Genomic DNA, 11,143 nt, shown 5'->3' with positions numbered 1-11,143 from the left:
TAGCTTGTCTCGTTCTAGAAATTGTTCATACGTATAGCATGCTCTTGTGCATCGAATCAACTGAGAGACATAAACTCCATATGCAGGTGATAAGGGTATGTTGTTATGCAAGTAAGGGAAGTTGACGATTGAAAAGTTGAAGTCATCATGTTTATCATAACGCTTTGTTGTTAGGTTACCATTAACGTCTTTTTCAAATTAAAATCCAAATATGAAAGAGATGTGTCAGACTCTGTGGTATCTTTTTTTTCAATCTTCGAGTCGCCTCGTTTTTGTTCTGGTTGCTGAACCACAGACTTTTTCCAGCTGTTTCAATTTTCGGTTCGTCGAAGCCATTTTGAAATTTTGAAAAATTAAAATGGCGTTACTGATAACCATTCCAGTAAAAGTGTATTAAGTTTTTTCCACGCCACAAAATCTTTAACTTTTTCGTCTGTTTCTATGGTAACAGGCCAATTGAAGATTTAAATTGTTCTGAATGATTAAATTATACTTAATAAAGAGTCATTGGACCATCTTGCTCAATGTAAAAGCAAAAAGTCCTTTACATTGATTTTAACATTAGCAAATTTTGTTTTCATATGGTCCCTAAGGCAGAAACAGAACAAAGTTTTTTTCTTCAGTCCCTAGTTATAAATTTCTTCGTTCAGCGTCATTAATCTTTATTTTAAGTGGAGTTCATGACAATTTTTTCTTCACTCTTTTTTTTCTTTTTTTTTTTCGTTACGCAAGAGCATGTTCTACATATGACCAATTTCTAAAACGAAGTAGGTTATTGAGAAAACAAGTTGATGAAACAAGAATATCAACAATCTCGTTTAGAGTCATCATTTCGTAAGTTCTATAGTCGATACAATGACCTTGTCAGCAAATAAAATCTATCATTAAGTCAAATGCTGACTTACATTTTTCATACTAATTGTTAGGCCATCATTTACAGACTGAATTTGTCGACGGTTTTTTCCCTTATTTCAAGATAAAGACAGCGGGTGTGACCGGTCGGCAGGGATGCTCACACCTCCTTCGCACCTGATCCCACCTCTGATGTTTTAAAGGTCAGAGTTTTCTCTACTCCTGATTTTTTTGTTTATAATGGAGTTTTGAGCATGAATACTGTTCTTTATTTCCATAAATTTCATGTAGTTAGTGAAAGCCTAGGAGGAGTAGACACATTCTTTACCGCTAAGTAAATTATCAAGAATTTCCTGTTATTCAATATTAGTAATTTCATTTCATTGTATATAATGTACTGCAATATTTGTGATACATTATAGTGTTAGAATAGCATGGCTTGTAACGGAGATAAGTTTTTCTTCTTCAAAATAATATTCGTCCTGTACTCAGTAGCAAACTCCTACGGATACGGTGAGTATCTCTAAATATTAAATGCATTACGGGTTGATTTTGAATGGGAGCAAACAGTTATCAGATATCTAATCAAAACTAAACTCATTAATGCCCTATATTTATTTTTCATTTCAAAAGTTACTTCCACAATTTGAAAGAAATCAACATATTTTCGAGGAGTTGAATTTTTAAAGGTATTTGTGTGTGTGTGTGTGTGTGTGTGGGGGGGGGGGTTCGAAGAAGTGCGGGGTTGTTATATATTCAAAAGTTTTCACTTTCTAGAGGGCATGAATTCATGGGTCTCTTCATGCCACGAAAATGGGAAAAGAAAATTAAACCCTAATAAAAATAAGCCATTTTACAATATGTCTTTAATCGAGTCCTGAAACAACCATTTATCATGAAGAAAATCCAGTGCTCTATATGAGACAAAATAAAAAAAAAATATTTAAAAAAAATAATATTAAAAAAAATTAATATTTAAAAAAATAAAAATAAAAATGTGATTTAAAAAAGAAATGTTTACACTACATAGTGCAGTAATTTTTATTTAAAAAATGGGCAATAGGAGAGGATAATCAAATTCCACCTGGCACAATTTTGATATAGCCATTCATATAGCGATAATTCAAAAATCGCAGAAGCTCCTTAACAAGATGTACTTATATTAAGTATGATGAAAGTGGCTATTAAAACTTATTTGCAAAAATATATAACATCTTACATTTTCATTCCAAATGCATCTTTTTTTTCATTTATTTCAATTAAGATGAAAAGATATGGAATATATGCATAATGTTGCTGATAATAATTAAAGAACTTTTTTTTTTAGGAAAAACATATTTATGTTCCTTTGTTATTGTTACAAGTCCGAGGCCAAGTCAACTGAGCTAGTTTTTTGATGGATTAAAGAAAATAACAGCAGTATTGAAAGTGAAAAATGTCATTTATTTAAGTAAATGACGAAAACAAAAAAACACATAGTAAAGGGGTCAGAAGAGACTAGAAAAAAGTCTAAGAACACAAAAATCTTTGACATCATATTATGCAAACTAACCGCCTTAAATTAAACATACCATAGAGCAGGCACTGATATGCGTACCATCAAAAAAGGGTGGGATAAAACAAAATGAACGAAACTGATTGGGGTTTGTCTTCCGACTGATCTGATGCTCTGACTCTTTTTTACTTAAACGCATAAGTATCAAAAGTGTTTGCTCTGGAATTAAATCTTACGTTATTTTGTACAACTTTTATAACATGAAATCGTCCTCAAAATGTCTTTCATTAACTAAGCAATCTGAAAATCATTCCTTGTAAAATAATAAGAAATAAAGTGTTAACCGAACCTTTTGCATATTATTGCGCATTATCTGTAAACCTATTATTATATAACTTTTCAAATATAAGAAAGATCAGGAAACTTTTTACATATATAATTAAATTCTACAGAATATGTATGTTATTGTCTACCGAAACTAAGCGGATGACAGTAAGTGTAAAATTTACAATATGATAACTAAATAGTAATATTTGTACTGACTGCTACCCGGTAAATTTTAAAATCTAGAATTAGAAATTTGAATTAGATATATTTGTTTAGCTTTAAACCATGAATTACAGACCAAATGTAACAAATTAACGGGGAAATATTAAAGACTCCACAGAGACTGGACCTGTTTCATATTTGGATGTTTTTATTAAACAAGACATTGATTGAAAACTTAAAATTAAACTTAATGATAAACGTGATGACTTCAACTTTTCTATTGTCAACTTCCGTTATTTATTTTGCAATATACCATTATCAACTCTCCCAGTTGATTCAATACATAAGAGCATGTTCTACGTACATTTGTACGATAAAATTCTTAAAAAGCATGCTATTTACAAGTAAGTTGATGATACATGGATATCAAGAATTTCGTTTAAAGTCAAAATTTCGCAAATCGATACAATGACCTTACATGCAGTTATAATCTATCGTTAAATCTAATCTTGACTGATGAAGTCTTTCATATATACGAATTGTTAGGCCATAATTCTCATACTGAATTCTCTACGGATTTTTCCGTTTACCCGATCATGATAAAGAGAACACAGCAGGTGTGGCCGGTTGACAAGAGATGCTGACTCCTCCATGGCACCCGATCCCTTCGCTGTTGTCAGAAGCCCTGTTTGCTCTACTCAAAATTTATATTCTTTGATTTGAATTTGAGCATGATTGTTGTTCCTTATCTTCACTTTTCATTAATGAACAATGTGAAACGACGCCATCCTATGCAAAATAATCATGCCAATTTTGATTTTATGGTATTTAGTATTTCCCAACTATCTGTAGAGGTACATATACCCATAAGAATTAAGAATGATAGGATTGATATAGTGTTATCGTTGTTGAAACATTGATAACCAATTAAGTCCATTATTTTGGACAAATGGAACAATATAATACATAATTATACCCCCGCTCCAAAGAAGAGGGGAGGTGGGGGTATACTGTGTTTTACCATATTGTTTCTGTCTGTCTGTAATAAATTCTAATCGAAGATTTCTCAGAATCTACTCTTTGCAGATGCTTGAAATTTTAGGATAATCTTTGCTTTCAAAGGTCATATGATGGTATTTATTTCTGTACGAATTCGATATCAACTTTGTCAGTGCGTATGTCTGTACCAAATTTCCGTGTCTATGTTCTCAGCATCAACGGTACTCTTCGCTGATGCTTGAAATTTTGGCGCACTTTTTGTCTAGGCAATGCATTTGATGGGATTCATTTTTGTACGAATCCGATGTCAACTTCCTGTTTATATTTGCGTTTGTTCGTACCAAATGTCAAAAAAATTTGTAATAGAACCTTTTGATCAATGTTTGTTTGTATGTTGTTTAACGTCCCTCTCGAGAATTTTTGATCAATGTGAATGATTCCATAATGGATTTATATTGTTAGTACATATCATATGATGATGTAATTAAAAATATAGACAGTATGTTTTATAAGGATGCTTATGTTCTTATGTTTCGATACTGTGGACATTGACTTCCTGAATAAATTTTAATGTTGATTAAAAATGAATCTTAAATGAAAACAAAAATCATAATAAGTACAAAATTTCTTAAACATAACTTGTGTATATCTCATGAGAGCGTATATTCACATCAGAGCGGATGATATTACTTGTTAGCATTGGCTCACAGACTTCTTGTTATATAATATATAAATTATTTTTTATCTTAAGTAAAACAATGTTCCATCATTTTCAAGAAGTGTCACTAAAGATGCAGCATAATATTTATAATTAATTTATTATTGCGATACTATAAGATACATGTACATTTGTACATTGTATACAACAGTACAATTACAATTTTCTTGGCTCACAGAAAAGAGTAAAATGCCATGTCATCATTGACAAAAACCGACAGTTTGCAATGCCAGAAACTTGGCCAATTATGTAATTATTTCAAGATAATGAGAATACACTCTTTATAATTTTGTATCATATGTCTACCAACAGTTATACCCTTTACCTTAACGGGAACCTTTGTAAAAAAAAATATACATACTTGATAGTCAAAAATATACCTTTATATGATGAATTTTAATCATCAACTGTGCTTATTACCCATAACTCTTAATTTGACCATAAGATTTTCTTCATGTGTCATTTTGCAATTTATCAATCCAATTACCAGCTGATTTTATGAAAAGAGGTCCATTTCAACTCAATTTTTTTTGTTTCATTTCTGCTTAAATAAATATTCATTATTATCCAGGTTTTTCTGACATACAAAGTTTGGTTATCATAGACATTTTTTTAAAACCAAAAACCAAAAAATAAAATAAATAAAAAAAACCCCAAACAAACAAACAAAAAAAAAAAAAAAAAACGACAACAATCACTGAATTGTGCGAAGTTATAGTAAATGGTAAATGGATTTTCATTTTCGTTTAATTTCATTTATTTGTGGAAAGAAGTTTTATGATGGTCAGTCAAGGTGACAAGATCATTAAGAGTCAATAGTTATTCAGTTCACATATCATAGATGTACGAACCATACGTTAATGATAAATGGGTTAAAATTTATTTACACATAGAAGCAAAATCAAGAAACACTATTTGTTTCTTATACATCTCAATGTCTTTAAACTATACAAATTAAAAAGGCTGTAGTGAAGCTGGTGTATATGGAGAAAACTGTAATGTAGCATGTCCGAAGAACTGTCAAGAACAGAGATGTGACATCGTCAATGGAACTTGTCTTGGGTGTTTACCAGGGTGGAGTGGGCGATTTTGTGAAAACAGTACTAGATCATGATTACAGTCGAGCCTCAAGAATCCGGACGGCTCTAATCTGGACGTTTTCCCTTGGGACAATATTTATTGGCATAAGAATTTTACGTATATATATATAACAATTAAAGTTCCGTTTCGGTAATCTGGATGCTTCATTAATCCCGAGGATTTGCTTGGGAAATCAAGTATTCGGATTAATGAGGCTTGACTGTACATTGAAATGAAATTAATCAGTTTCATCCATTTTAGTAAATCTGATTGAAGACTTTAGAATTTTTGTTTTGAATTTAAATCTGTTGAATTGATTGGAATTAAATTTTGATTGCATAGTTTGCCAAGGTGGATGGTATGGTCTTGAATGCAAATTAAGGTGCTTTGGACACTGCAGAAACAATGCTTTTTGCAACCACGTGACTGGTCAATGTGACAATGGATGTGCTGAGGGATGGAAAGGAATATATTGTAATAAACGTACGTAGCAATCAATGTATATGTATTTCAACATTGGTGATATTATTTCCACAGACTGAATTTCGTCTTATTTGTATGTTTCAACTCTGCCATAATAATGTAACGTTTTGAAGAACAGAAGAGCAACATTAGTTTGTTAACATGCAAGTATCCCAATAAATACAGTACATTTCCTCAATTCAATTCTTAATGCCTGATAGTAGAGTACTCACACTTAAACGTAGGATAAGTTTTTGTGTTGATTTAAGTTATAACTGTAATCTGCAAGATCTATTTGTTTGTAGACTGAAGAGAATCAGGAACACGTAGTGATACTTTAGATTACTTTTGTATTTTGATTGGTCTTCCTTTGTTAGCAGAGTGTAAAGATGGATATTATGGCTTGGATTGTAAATTCAAATGCAGTAGTCACTGTCAGAATAACGGTCCCTGTAACAAAAAAACTGGACACTGTGACGAAGGTTGTGAAGCAGGATACACTAATCTATTATGTAACAGCGGTAAGGAATTTTTTTTTTAATTCTAAAGGATGCTAAGAGGGATACAATGATTCCACCCGTCACAGCAGTAGTTTTTTTATATATTAAGTTCACAAAGAAATATTAAAAATTAGATGTGTCAGGGTGACCGCATACCCCGCTGATATGCAGGTTCAAACTATCTGAAAGTTCAATCACGTGAAAATAACAATAGGTGGAAATAATTAGAATAATAAGAAAGTTTAATGGCCATAACTTTTGTAAAAATCGGTCAATTAACACGAAACTCCTATTCGATCTCTAGGTCGTCCCACAAGGAATTAATTCAAACTGCATTATCTACAAGCTTAGCATAAAAATATGAGAAATGAATAATTTTGAAAGTCTAAGGGATAAATTTCTGTAAAAAATTAATCATCATGAAACTTGATCAGCAAGTCATCAATATTAAAGGTACCGTACAATAAATAGAAGATTATCAATGTTTTGAAGTTGGGTAAGGAATTTATTTACAATAAAACTCGTTTAGTACGAACACGGATATAACGAATTCACGGATATAGCGAAGTTTTCTTCGAACCCAAGCTTTATAAATTTTGTGTATTCCTTATACTGATACTTATAACGAATTACGGATATAACGAAGTAATTTTACAGGTCCCAATGACTTCGTTATAACCGAGTTTTACTGTAATGAGTGAGGCAGGAGTTTTTGATATTTTCACAATGGAAGGAATTTTGAGAGTATTCTCACTTTCTTACTTTAATATTCTTTCATACTTTTACAGAGTATCACTTTTATTCAATAAAAAAAACCCCAGTATTTCACTGTTGATGATTTAGTAAATTGAATCCGTATCTACAAGCATAACAAAAAATGTCCCGAAAATAGTGTATTATTAAAAGTTTTCAAGGTATAAAAACCAAAGCTTTTGTAAAAATGTATCCATTAACACGAAATTGATCTGTAAGACAGTTTGTAAAGATCAACTTACTCGAAATTTATTTCCAATTTATCAGTATCAAGAGGCATACCAAAGCTTCACCCATTTTCAACAAGCATAGCAAAAAAGAGGTCTGGAAAACTGATTTATTAGAAATGTATATAGATAAAAATATGTGCATGTAATTTTTTTTTCTTGTAAATTTTTTCTTCTCCATGAGTTAGTGTGTCCTTCCGGGTATTTCGGGAACCGATGTATGGAACGCTGTAGTGCATATTGTTTGAATGACATGGTATGTAACCACGTAGACGGAGTCTGCGCAGACGGATGTGACGATGGGTACATAGGAGACAGATGTGACAAATGTAGGGAAAAGATACGATAATATGTATGTTTTTACAAATCACTGAAGATTAAGAACTTTTAAGAATCATTTGAATTTTTTTTTGGTAGTTTCATTAACTGACGTCACGAACGTCAGACAGGTGAAAGATTTATTTTTCCATGGAGGGAAATCATGAGATGAAAGCTAGCAAGCTAAAAGTTGCGCAAGCAGATTTACATCTGATTCTGTTATTTATATTTAATAACAATAGTTAGCACAAAAAAATAATCATATTTCTTATACAAAACATTGATATGTTAACTTCCTCTGGTGTTTTTTTTTTTAAATATTTATTTATTTTTAGTATGCAACTTTTTATTCCATGCAATTTCCTATACATATATTTCCATATATTTTTTTCTGTGTTTCTATATTACAATGTACTTGGTCAGATAATTTGTCTTCTATGAAAGGGGGATACAAACTATAAATCAAGCCAAATAAAACGGGTAATTTTTCGAACCTTCTCCTTGGAATGTTCTATTCCATGGATGTGATGGCTTCCCTGGAATATAAAAATTTGTTTTTTATAACCTGATCCTGAGACTTAGAATGTTTATCTATCACATTTGACATAAAAGATACCCTATATGGGCAATTATATGGGCAACTATAATAATGAATTTGCAAAGTTTAACTAATTATTTTATTTTTATTGTTTTTACCTAAATTTGGACAAGTTTGATAAGCTATTATATCATTAACAAATACGATCCTCGCCCGCGTGGCGCAGTGGTTAGAGCGTCTGCTCTAGAGTCGAGGCGTAAGGAGTTGATCCTTACGTCGCGGGTTCGAATCCCACTGTGGGACGTGGAGACCGGTCCTTCGGATGAGACCATATATACCGAGGTCTCGTGTCGCAGTAAGTGCTGGCACGAAAAAGATCCCTCACTGCTCAATGGCCGTAAGTGCCGAGTATAGGCCAAAATTTGCAGCTCTCCACCGGCAAGTGGTGGCGTCTCCATATGAGTGAAAAATTCTTGAGAGGGACGTTAAACAACATACAAACAAACAAACAAATACAATCAGCACTTGCTAAATTACCATGCATGATCGCATAAAAAATACTCACTGCAATTGTTTTCATAAACAAATTCATTTCCTTAAACACTAGTAGTTTTTTATTATTATGTGGTTTTCAAATTTTCAGCAGTATTTTGGCAATTCTGGTCTTGTATGCAATTAAAACCCATCCATATAATTTTTCACAGCCAAAGCTTTACAGTACTATTTCATTTTATTCATTTGTTTTACTTACTCAATTTATTCTTAATTTAAAGCCATTAAACAATCTTCAATATAGCATCATTATTAAATTCTGTCAAATATTACCCACATGCGTACATTCCAGTCTTATTGTTCCTGTACTGATATATATTTTGAGACACAGAAAAAAAAATCATGTTCTTATGAACTTAATTCACTTTCCATACTTGTGATTGATCGGATACAGGTAACATTTCAAAAGAATTCTGATGTTCTGTTAAAATCCACTCATTGAAAGTCTTCAAAATATACGGTAATGAAACATTTCGCACCCAGAGAAGTTTTTCCTGGAGCGTTTCGCACCTAAACATGTTTGGCACTACGGGGTTAAGGATTCTGATATCATTTATGTTCCATAACTTGCATCTATAAAAAAATAACTATGAACTTCATTAAACAGTTTTTCAAGAAAAAAAAAATCCTTTTTCTATTCATTCAATATGACACAAACGCTGCAATGAAGTAAAACGTTGGTCACCTTATACGTACTACAGATATCGATTGCTATAATCAGGCAAGCTTTTTGATTGATTGATTGATTGTTTGTTGTTTAACGTCCCTTTCGAGAATTTTTCACTCATATGGAGATGCCACCACTTGCCGGTGGAGGGCTAAATATTTTGACCTATACTTGCCACTCAGGGCCATTGAGCAGTTAGGGATCTTTTTCGTGCCAGCACCTACTGCGACACCGGACTCGGTTTATACGGTCTCATCCGAAGGACCTGTCTCCACGTCCTGCAGTAGGATTCGAATCCGCGATGTAGAGCAGACGCTCTAACCACTGGGCCACGCAGGCGACGCAAGCTTTTTGAAAAACTATTCTTTTTAAAACAGATATGTCTAAATCATTCATTATGTAGTGTGTAAAGGAGGATATTATGGTAGAAATTGTTCTCAGAAATGCTCTCCAAAATGCATCGACACATGTCAACACACTGACGGCTCTTGTACTTGTTCCTTTGGTTGGATGGGCATTAACTGTAACCAAGGTATTTAGAATATATAAATATGGTTTTCTTAATAATTTATACTGCATAATCTATGATTACTTATCTAACATAACAATAGCAAAATACACTTACAAATGCAATCCCCTCCATTTTTTCTGAAAATCAAGAATGTCCACCTGGATATTACGGAATAAACTGTAACGAGGAGTGCAGTTTACACTGTGGATTTAATGACACATGCGAAAGATACAACGGATCTTGTCCAAGGGGATGTCAAGAACCATACACAGGGCCAAACTGCTTAAAAATGACAGGAAACTGTCCACAAAGGACAGGTAATTCTGAAAAAAAAATGTTTATGATTAAATTTGAAAATATCAGTTTAAGAAAATTAATTATTCTTTGTTGATCTCAAAAGAGAAATGCTATTTTATTATTCCCTTTCTCTCTCTTTCCTTAAAAAAATTAATGTCAAAACAATGTTTTTACTGAAACAAAAATCATCCATATTCTTATTGGTACATTATTACGCTTATTGAAGGATTGCGCTTATTGAAGGATTTTTGTCCTTTTTTATAATCTACTGTATACATGTAATATTTGTCGGTATAACAAACTCATTCTTGATTTCCTTAAGTGGATTTTATTTTATTCTACAGATTCTACAGATTCTGTTCTTCCGATTCCTTTGATCTGGTTTCTAGGACTCCTCCTGTCAGTGGTTCTGAATCTGTGTTTTGTACTCATAGCAGGTTTTAAACACTTCAGGTAATTCTGCATTTAATTGTTTAGGATTAAGAATTTCATTGTTTGCAAAGATTTGATATTTCTTTCTTTTGGTAAATGAATATAGTGATTTGTTTTACAATCACCGTCAACATAAGGAAATTATGGAAAGTAAAATAATTTTTAATTTTCTTATTTTGAGAAGGAGATGCCCAAAGAAAAAGTCAACTTCTGTTGCTTTAAAAGATGCCTCAAGTCCTGCGCACACCCGATA

The 11,143-nt window shown here is 32.2% G+C and overlaps 1 protein-coding gene across 1 annotated transcript; it reads left to right on the top strand.

The window, feature by feature from the left end:
- Nucleotides 1-1,286: 1,286 nt before the first annotated feature.
- LOC133180145 (multiple epidermal growth factor-like domains protein 11) lies at nucleotides 1,287-10,915 on the top strand. The gene is made up of 6 exons (XM_061314718.1): nucleotides 1,287-1,365; nucleotides 5,976-6,107; nucleotides 6,473-6,616; nucleotides 7,764-7,904; nucleotides 10,054-10,182; nucleotides 10,803-10,915. The coding sequence occupies exons 1-6, from the start codon at nucleotides 1,287-1,289 to the stop codon at nucleotides 10,913-10,915; spliced, it is 738 nt and encodes a 245-aa protein (XP_061170702.1).
- The last annotated feature ends 228 nt before the right edge of the window (nucleotides 10,916-11,143 follow it).

Source organism: Saccostrea echinata, unplaced genomic scaffold (assembly GCF_033153115.1).
Source record: "Saccostrea echinata isolate AGI-Se365-2 ecotype Australia unplaced genomic scaffold, CSIRO_AGI_Sech_v1 ptg000006l, whole genome shotgun sequence".
Classification (NCBI taxonomy): Eukaryota; Metazoa; Mollusca; class Bivalvia; order Ostreida; family Ostreidae; genus Saccostrea; species Saccostrea echinata.
This window is presented reverse-complemented; position numbering and strand designations above follow the sequence as displayed.

Coding starts and splice junctions, on each gene's coding strand:
- LOC133180145 (XM_061314718.1), top strand. CDS start 1,287: ATGGCTTGTAACGGAGATAAGTTTTTCTTCTTCAAAATAATATTCGTC. Junction 1,366..5,975: donor AGCAAACTCCTACGGATACG/GTGAGTATCTCT, acceptor TTGATTGCATAG/TTTGCCAAGGTGGATGGTAT. Junction 10,183..10,802: donor GGGCATTAACTGTAACCAAG/GTATTTAGAATA, acceptor TTTATTCTACAG/ATTCTACAGATTCTGTTCTT.